A 9,969-nucleotide genomic window follows, 5' to 3' on the forward strand; every position below is an offset into this window, starting at 1 on the left:
ATAGGCTCTAGCCTGCTTAACTTGGTGTTACACCACATTCATCTTTCCAGTAATGCATTAAAATCTATAACTAACATCCATCTCATGTTTTTAGTTCCTTTTTTTCTCCAGGGAAAAAATTTCATAGAATGAAAACTAAGTTTGTAAAGTCAAAGAAATGCACATAGAAATGTGAGTTCCACAGACAGCTCATTTCAAAGTTTTAGGCTGGCCAGCAAAACAACTTTTTCAACAACACTGATAACTTCATCTTTACTGCAGAAAACCACATTACACTAGAGGATTGAAGTCGCAAGCAGAAGTCTTTACTTAGAATTCTAGATTATTTTTATGCAATCTAGGGCCAGGTCATTAAGCACCTTGAACATAAGGACCAAATTACTACATTTGAGTTGTGCTACGGGAAGCCAATGTAAAGTACAGAAAGAAGGGTTTGATGCATTTGAAATAACCTTACTGAGTATGCTTTGAGAGCAGCAGTTCCCAAGCACTAAAAGCTTCATGCAATATTCTAAGCAATTCCTAGGGCCCAGAAGCTATGAAAACTTAAGGAAAACATGAACATGAAGAAAACATGAATGGAATTGCCTAGTCAATAAAGAGGCTATTAACAAATGCAGTTATTGAAGGTTAAGAATTTCTGTGAGTATTCCTAAACCTACACCATGAGCCTATACCTCCAATTATAATGGATCCACAGTTATGGACTCTTCTATATGCCTTCTTCAACCTACCAATAAGTGTTGAGTGCTGCTGAAGTTTAGCTTCGACTTGCTGTTCTTTATTCAGAAGGCAGGCCACTTTTGTGGAATTCTTTAGGGCAGATGCAGTGAAAGATATGCAAGACTTTGTAACATCTGCATAATACTCATACCTTTGCCGTGGTCTGTGGAAAAGCTCACCTAGTAGCCACATATATACACTTTCCATAAATAGCATAAAATAGCATTTATCCTTGCTGGATTCCATAAGCAAAGGACATAATAGTGGAAGAACAGTTTCACTGGATGTGTTCCTCCAAAAGATGGCCCCTCAAGCTATCTTGATACATTTCCAATTATGCCCTCTTCTTTTCTAGGGGAAATATATACTTGACTGCCTCGTAACCCAGACAGACTAAATAGCCAGAGTTTTAAGCTAGGAAAGTATTATTGACCAAATAAATATCTTCTCATGTTTGTGCCAAAAAGTAGAAAAATCCACTGATGGATCATTACAAACACAAAATCCCACTAAGCAGATAACATCTATTCAGCAGCTGTCCCTTACTCTAAGTTACGCTAATTCTCTACAAACTTTAAGTGTGTTCTCTCAAGCAAGTTTTCAAGTATTGAACCTTTATAATAAATTAACCTATAATTCTGTAATCCTTCAGTATTTCTGCTTCATAACTGTATCACTCAGGACCACACACCCTTCTTCAATCCTAAAAGGAATGACTTGCAACTAGCTTTCAACTGTACATCTATGAGCTGCTTCTGAGTGTTGTTTAGTAATTACCCTTGAAAGACCCAGATTTTACGACATGATCTTCTGACACAAATATCACTGAGGTAATAAGTAGCACACCTTTGAGGGCTTTTTTCCCCAGCAGACACAAAGAACAATTATTATGTAAGAATATAATACAAAAACAGCCTTATTGAGTCACACCAATAGTTACTAGCCCAGTATCCCATCTCCAACAGTAGCCAATAACAGGTGTCTAGGTAAGAGTATAAAAATAGAGTTATCATGTAGTGAAACATCCCCCAAATACTCTCAAAGTCTTCAACAATCTAGCTCCCGCATCTTTTTTAGTTGCAATTTACTTTTTTGGAGGAGACCAGAAGTGCACACAGAATTCAAGATGCAGGAGCACCGTCAATACATACAGTTGTATGATGTGTAATTGCACTCTGGTTTTTGTTCTCTGTTCCTCTCCTGACCATTCTTTACATTCACGTTTGGTTAACTGAGCACTGAGTTGACATTTCAGTGGAACAAACCACCACTGCTCCCATTATCAATTTGTACTTAAGCAGCACCTATAGGCACAGTCAGATATTGTACTCTACCACGCTGAAACATCAAACAAATATTAAAGAACGATTTTGGGGTGTTTAAAAAGGCAATGGGTGCACAGAAAATACAGATATAGAAAATATATCAAAAAATCAGAGCAATTTTACAATAATATGAGATACAAACCACCAGCTCTCACTGGAATTATTTTGTAAAAGTTCTTGTTACTTTCTAAATAGCTTCCAGTAAAAATGATTAAAAATTAAAGTGGCATAGAAACATAATGAAACAAAGACTGTGACTGAGCCTTTTCTGTTTTCATATGACTTACTTTGATCTGAGCAAGGGAATCACCAACTTTCAGAAGTTTTTCATTGTAATACCACTCTGGCAGTCGAGGCTTATATTTGATCCAAATATTAAACAAAGTATTTGCTCTAAAAAAGATACAGGAGAAAAGGTTTCAGATTAAACTGTAAACAAGATATAACAAGTAAACAAATCAGGAAAACTTCAAATTGTGAAAACTCCTTTCTTCCAAATCTATTTGAACCTCTACATACTTCAAAACAAGTGATCATTAAAACTGGATTTAACAGGCAGCCAAGGACATTTCTGGGTTTCATTTCTGTCACGAGTTTTTATCACACGTTTAAAATAGGATGAATTTTCTCCTGTGTAAATTCTTATTAAAATGTCTTAGTATTAATCCCCTTGCATTGTTCAAACATGGTCACAAGTGGAAAATCTGCCGCACCTTTCAGCTAGTATTTGAAAAATTCTGTTTGAAGAAACAATTTGATATTTTAAAGAAACTCAGTGAATTACAGCTCACAGCAATTATTAGACCGGAAACTACAAATGCTAAGAGCAGGAAAAAAGATCCCAAAATAACAATGCATGCCAGGTAGCAGCAAAGTTGGGAACTGGTAGCCATGGAATAAACCATAGAGCTATAAAGTATATAGAGCTATGGTATACAGAGCTATACCACGAATCACAAAAAAAGAAAGTCATTAAAAAGCCTCTAGCACGACCTGCATTTGGCATGAAATGTTCAGGAATTTTAAATCATAAAGGGTAGGATTCAGAGAGAAGCAAATGACACATTTGTTAAAATAGAAAGGATTTTATGGCAATAGCTGCAATGCTCTTCTGTTGCCTCTGCCTGTTATTCCAGCCACAGTTGTCATCAATGATGACTTTGTGTAACAAATTACTTACTTGGCAGAACCAGCAAGCCTCCCATAAAAGGTAACTGGCTCTAAGCAGTTTGCCTCCTCTACAGAGGAACTGACTACATCACACCAGTATTATAGTACCTTCTGACTGCTCTTTGATGGGCTAGTGCCCTCATGTGTACAACTTGCCCACCCTAGACTTTTTCAAGAAAGCTATATTCAAAGTGGAAAACAATAATTGATCAGACAGACTGATAATAAGCACAGGGATTTTTCAGAAAAAAATCCTGTTACCAAATTATTAATAGTATTGACAGTGTTGACAGTTCCAGGCCTCTCTTACATTTATTCTCTTAACAAATCACTTGTACAGAAACCTCAGTAAAGAGTGCCTTGTGAAACCACAACAGCTAAATTATTCATAGGTAGCAATTTATAAGGAAGGAAAACAACTGAAGAGAGCGGAATTAATGTTTGAAAATCACCTTCTAGGTGAATTCTCACATGTAAACCTTATCCTTACTGGTGTGAGGTAGCGGAACTTTTCAATCTCTCAAGACAGTGATGGTAGACTAGAATGCAAGACACTTTCTTAAACTGTTTTCTGACATTCAGGAACTTGGAATCCATTCTCACAGTCTCCCAGACAGCTCTTCATTTCAGCTTATAAGACAGCTCCCGGTAAAAAAAAAGGCACAATAAGTACCATCATTTTTTCCACACAGAAGGCTTCACATTTCAAGGTGAAACAGATGGCTGTATGAGAAACCAGTCAAAATGATCTTTGCACCAAAGAATTACAACAGCCATAATCCTTTTTTTCTAAAAGTACCATCTCGGCACAATTCTCAGTTCTTGAAAGTAAGTAGTGAAGAAATAAGTAGGACATTCTAGAGGTGTATCCTAAATGAAAAATGCAGTAACAGCACAAACTAGGCCAAAAGCAACAATCTGGGTAAAACGTTCTAAGGCGTTATGTTTTTAAAGGAAACCATAGCCCAGTTTAATGAAGAGCACCTTCCAAATGGGGAATGAGTCCCTCCTGGTCCGTCCATCCATAAGCAATTAACAGCCTGGGTGGCTGCTGACTTATACTGAGAGAAGTACCCCACTCCAGTTAGTAAGCATAAATCTGCAAAGAGGCTATGTCGTGGTTTAAGCCCAGCTGGTAACAAAGCACCACAAAGCCACTCACTCTCTCGCTCCCGCCTCTGGCCCCAGTGAGATCAGGAGGAAATATAAAGAAACACTCACTTGTGGGTCAAAACAAGGACAGGGAGGGATCACTCCTCACTTATGGTCATGGGCAAAACTTAGGCTCAACTTAGGAAAGAAACAAAATCAATTTAATTTACTACCAATCAAATCAAAACAAGGATAATAGGAAGTAAAAGCGAATCTCAAAACACCTTCCCCTCACCCCTCCCTTCTTCCTGGGCTTAACTTCATTCCTGAATTCTCCACCTCCTTCCCTTGGCAGCACAGGGGGACAGGGAATGGGGGTTGGGGTCAGTTCCTCACACCTTGTCTCTGCCACTCCTTCCTCCTCAGGAGGAGGACTCCTCACTCGGCCCCTGCTCCAGCATGGAGTCCCTCCCACAGGAGACAGTCCTCCACAAACTTCTCCAACATGGGTCTTTCCCTCAGGCTGCAGTTCTTCCCAAACTGCTCCAGCGTGGGTTCCTTCCACGGGCTGCAGTCCTTCAGGCACAGCCTGCTCCAGCACGGGCTTTCCCATAGAGTCCCAGCCATCTTGGGGGGGCATCCATCCCCCTGCTCCAGCATGGGCTCCTCTCTCCCCAGGCTGCAGGTAGGCATCTGCTTCCCTGCTCCCCTCCATGGGCTGGGGAGGGACAGCCTGCCATCTCACCATGAGCTGCAGGGGCATCCCCTCCTCCCCTCCTTCACTGACCTAGGTATCTGCACAGGGGTTTCACATTCCAATCTCTTCCCCCACTGCAGGTTTCCCCTCTTAAATCTGTTCTCCCACAGGTGTTACCACTGTCACTGATGGGCTCGGCCTTGGGCCAGAGGTGGGTCCAGCTTGAAGCCGGGGAAGCTTCTAGCAGCTTCTCACAGGAGCCGGCCCTGCAGCTCCTCCCCTGCCATCAAAACCCCACCACACAAACCCAAAACAGGCTGCAGAGAGAAGGAATCTGTTACACATCTGAGCAGAGTTCCCTTGGACCATCAAAGGAAGAAGGTTAGGAAAAGACTTACAGAGTCCAAGAGGTTTGATGGATACTCTGGGGTGGAGGGAGAAAGAAGGGAAAAAAAGGGTAATTATCAGGTTGTAGGGCTGTAAAGTTACTGATAGTAAGAATGACTGTGGATAAAGCTCTGGAAGGTGAGACTAATAAATTTAAGACTGATCAGCTGAAAAGTCCCCAGTAATGGTCATCTTGATTTTTTGTTTTGAATGTTCATATTAACACGAGATTCTTAGATGTGATAAGCGAGTAACAAATCTGTAATAAATTACTTTAGTAAAGTAGTGACAAATCTGACTAGACTTTCAACTTCAATGGGAACGTTAAGGTAAACCTTATCTGCTACAATGCCATGACTAACTACAAGTTGAGTTCATGATACAGGAATGTTTCTTTGACACAGACAAAGGAGGAGAGTGAGACACTTCCCAAACAGCTCATCAGCCTTTCCTTTAAACAGGCTGTAGGACACCAGAATAACAAGTTAAGCAAGTGATTTCTTAAAAAAAATACTGGGCTATTGGAGCTCAGAGGTGAAGTTTCATTATTTCCAACCACTCTATGAATAATAAAAAAAATTTCCCTAAGGTCAACCTGTAATAGTGTGCACAGGGTAAGGCCCACGTGGCTATACTTCTGAGCCAAAAGTCTTCACTACAGGCAGTAAAGAATTCTCTGATACTGATCAAAAGATATCATTAAATAAGGGTGGCTAAGCCACACAACATGAGAGAAAATCAATAGCTCAAGGTAATCTTTTGATGGCCTCCTTGCCCAGAGGAATGGGGTAAAACAACTCCTCGTTTAGTTGAGGGAAAAATACTTTTGATTGCTACTTCTTCTGATTGAAAAGATTCGTGATTCCAGTACAGGGCAGGTCCTCAGTAATTTTTGGTTTTTTACATTAGAACATTTTAAGTACCTAAATTACAGCCTTACTGTTGACTTATCAACACCAAAGGCTGACAGCATTGGAGGAAGGAAGCTGACAATTTTATTTTTCTAAACTGAACATACTTGCCCTGTGGAAGCTGGTTTTCTTGTTCCTCAAATAACAAGAACGCTTTGATGTGAACCCATACCAGGAAAAGTAGCTTGACAAATGACACAGCAAGCAGTCTTTAGAGCATTTAGGAAAGCATCTGTAATAGCCATTACCTTCAGAAATTATTAGGAACAACTAGACTAAGGCTGGTTCTACAAGCAGCACACACTCCATTTTTGAGTTATCAAACAATGAAGCAAGGGAGAAACAACCCTGAAATTTCACAGTCACAAATAAATACTCATGACTTTGCTAGCTGCCTGAACATACGCTAATAATCAGATTTTCAGTCTTCTACCTCTGTACTGCCCCTATACAAATGAAGAACACGGGAGGATGCAGAGCTACTGGGAGCTTCGTGTTACACGATGTTCTCAATGCTCTGGAATTTTGGTATGGATCATCATTACCAGTGACTTCTGTGATCAAGACCGAGGTAGCATTAGTTCTCAACTCCATGATGAATGCTGCAGAATTCTCCAGATGAGAAAATGCTCTCATGCCAACCAAGTTATGTGTGGACATGGGTCACATCTACAGAGTACCAGTTCAAGTAAGGCAGAGCCTACTCAGGTCAAAATATTCTAGAGGGCAAAGTAAAGAAAGGCTTGGAGACACTGTTCACAAAAACTGGTAACTTGGCATGACATTGCAAACAGATCAGATTCAGGGTGCCCAGCTCCCAACCAGAAGATACGATGAATGTGTAGAAGATACAATAAATGTGTTCATTATCAGCAATTTTGGTGGTGTCTGAAGCAGCTGAGTGGCATTCCTTCTTTTAAGGGGCCTAGAGGGGATAACTTTCAAAGTAAAGAGTACAGAGCAGCTAAAGCAAAAAAAAAAAAAGTCTAAAGCTACAGAAAGGCTTAAAAATAGCAAAGCACTGAAATCAGCTGCTGAAGCAATATGAAAAGCCAACACACTGAGATTCAAAACACTAGAGGGAAAAGCCTGGGGACTGATACCTGTATGATAGACCTAGACCTAAAGATGAACATGCCATATAAATAAATTAGAAATCCAGACAGCTTAGAAAAGGAGAGATCTCCAGTGCAGACAAATGCCTGGCTGCAGAATCTGAGTACCTCCTGAAAATGTACACAGCTCCTTTGGGGAAGGGTCATTTGTGGACTACATCTAGGAAAGTACTGAGTGAAATACATAAGGGTAGAAGCTGCACCTAAGAGATAAACTAACCACCCTGTAACCTAACTCCTGTGCTGGTTTTGAATTACATTTTGGTAACCTGGGAAACTTTCGGGTTTTATGTTGTAAATTTAGAATAGGACACTGCTCAGATAATAACGATAGAAAACCAACCATTTACCTTAAAAGAAGCAGTTGAACTCTTACCTCATAATGTGCCTAAATGCAATAGGGAGAGCTACATGAGAAATGCACAGTCTGTACAAGACATATGCACGCACTATGAATCATACACCCATTCCAGTTGCTCTATCTTAACTGCATTACAAAATCTAGATTTATGCATACCCACAGATCTGCATGTATGCGAGCAAACAAATATGCGCAATTATACTTGCCATATGCTCTGCCTGCATCTATGTGTATAAAAATACACCAACGTAGACACAGACATATGCACGGAAAGAGCTGCGTGGCGTTATCCTCACGTAGCCCTACTGCGAGCGCATCTTTTAAAGGCACGTACGTGCCCACAAGTATTCACCCTCGCACGCAGTACCACATGCTGGTGGGCTGCCAGTTGCTCCAGCGCTGGGAAGGGATTTTCCTACCAGAAAGCTCAGGCAGCTCTGATTGATACAGCCAACAGCGGTGCTGCCAACTTCCACACCACCTCGTGCTTTTCCCATGAAGCCTTCACTTCTAGGAAGTGCTGAAAAAAGGGGGATGTTCAGGTTTTGGAGGGGGGGTTAATTATTTTTAAAAAAAAAAGGGGGGGGGGGGAGGCGGATTGCGGGGGTTTTGGCACAGGTGAACAACAGGGAGGGAAGGGGCTGCCTGGCCTGTGGGACGCGGGTGAGGGGAGGCCGAGGGGAAGGGGCTGGAGGCGGAGAGCGAAGGAAGCAAGAGGGGAGCGGTGAGGGAAGGGGAGGTTTTGAGGCAGGGGCAGGCGGGAACGGCGAGCGGTTCCCGGGGCGGTTGGCGACGCGGGGACGATGAGGAGACAGCCCCTACCCGCGGCGGTGCAGGTCGTGCTGCTGCGGCTCGGCCTCCCCCTCGCCTCCCAGCCGCCGCAGGGAGCTCAGAACGTCTCGCAGCTCGGCTTCCAAGCTGTCTACCACCGGGTTACCCGGCGCTACGGCCCCGAAGAAAACGGCCGGCGGGGGCGGCCCGGCGGGTTCCGCCATGCTGCGGGCCCGGCCGCGGCGGGAAAGCGGCGGCGTCGCCAGGCAACGGCCGCGGGCAACGGCCCGGCGGAGGCCTGTGGGGCCGGGTTGCGGCGCTGACAGCTCCCCGCTGAAACCCCCCACCCGCTTCAGGGATGAAATCTGCCCTCAGACCCCGGGGAAGGGGTCGTCGGGGCAGGGGTCGGGTTGTAGCCCACCCCCGGGGGAGGGGGGCGAGCGAGGGGTCTCGCACAGGTGGAGGGGCGCGAGCCGCGAGTCGTCGCACCTCAGCGCCGGCGGGTGGAAGAGCTTTTTTCCTGTATCAGAAATAGTGTGGCCAGCGGGAACAGGGAGGTGATTGTCCCCCTGTACTCGGCACCGGTGAGGCCACACCTCGAGTCCCGTGTTCAGTTTTGGGCCCCTCGCTACAGGAAAGACATGGAGGTGCTGGAGCGCGTCCAGAGAAGGGCAATCGAGCTGGTGAGGGGCCTGGAGCACAAGTCTTGTGAGGAGCGGCTGAGGGAACTGGGGTTGTTTAGTCTGGAGAAAAGGAGGCCGAGGGGAGACCTTATCGCTCTCTACAACTGCCTGAAAGGAGGTTGTAGTGAGGTGGGTGCTGGTCTCTTCTATCAAGTAACTAGTGATAGGACGAGAGGAAATATCCTCAAGCTGCATCAGGGGAGGTTTAGATTGGATATTAGGAAAAATTTCTTCACTGAAAGGGTTGTCAGGCATTGGAACAGGCTGCCCAGGGAAGTGGTTGAGTCACCATCCCTGGAGGTATTCAAAAAGCGCGTAAACGGGGTACTCCATAACATGGTTTAGTGGGTATGGTTGATGGTTGGACTCAATGATCTTGAAGGTCTTTTCCAACCTAAATGATTCTATGATTCTCTCTCTGAGGCTGCAAAGTGCCAAGAGGCAGTCGAAGAAGCGTCACGGCAGCGGCTAGGACTGTCGCTGGCAAAAGGCGTTGCAGTTCGGAGGTGGTTTGCCGTGCGACGGCTGCTGGAGGAAGCTTGGACGACACCAGGACGTACCTTATGGGATGGTTTTGCAATAACGTATTTCACCAGGGATGTCGTTTTGAACTTGCTGATTGCATCACTGAGCCAAGCCTACTGCACGACTACAGATAAAAGAAGAAAGTGTGCTAACCCACTAAACGGTTTTATCTGTCTATTAAAAACAATAAGGTGGCAAACTGGGAAACA

The 9,969-nt window shown here is 43.8% G+C and overlaps 1 protein-coding gene across 1 annotated transcript in view; it reads right to left on the bottom strand.

The window, feature by feature from the left end:
- CFAP54 (cilia and flagella associated protein 54) overlaps nucleotides 1-8,830 on the bottom strand; it is a 111,116-nt gene extending 102,286 nt beyond the window's left edge. Inside the window, exons 1-2 of the mRNA XM_069773479.1 lie at nucleotides 8,604-8,830; nucleotides 2,336-2,441 (exon numbers count right to left, since the gene is read on the bottom strand). Of these exons, the coding sequence (XP_069629580.1) occupies nucleotides 2,336-2,441; nucleotides 8,604-8,776 (279 nt within the window). The 5' untranslated portion in view covers nucleotides 8,777-8,830. The remainder of the gene's footprint in view (nucleotides 1-2,335; nucleotides 2,442-8,603) is intronic.
- Between the last annotated feature and the right edge of the window lie 1,139 nt (nucleotides 8,831-9,969).

This window comes from Haliaeetus albicilla, chromosome 28 (genome assembly GCF_947461875.1).
Source record: "Haliaeetus albicilla chromosome 28, bHalAlb1.1, whole genome shotgun sequence".
In the NCBI taxonomy this organism is placed as follows: domain Eukaryota; kingdom Metazoa; phylum Chordata; class Aves; order Accipitriformes; family Accipitridae; genus Haliaeetus; species Haliaeetus albicilla.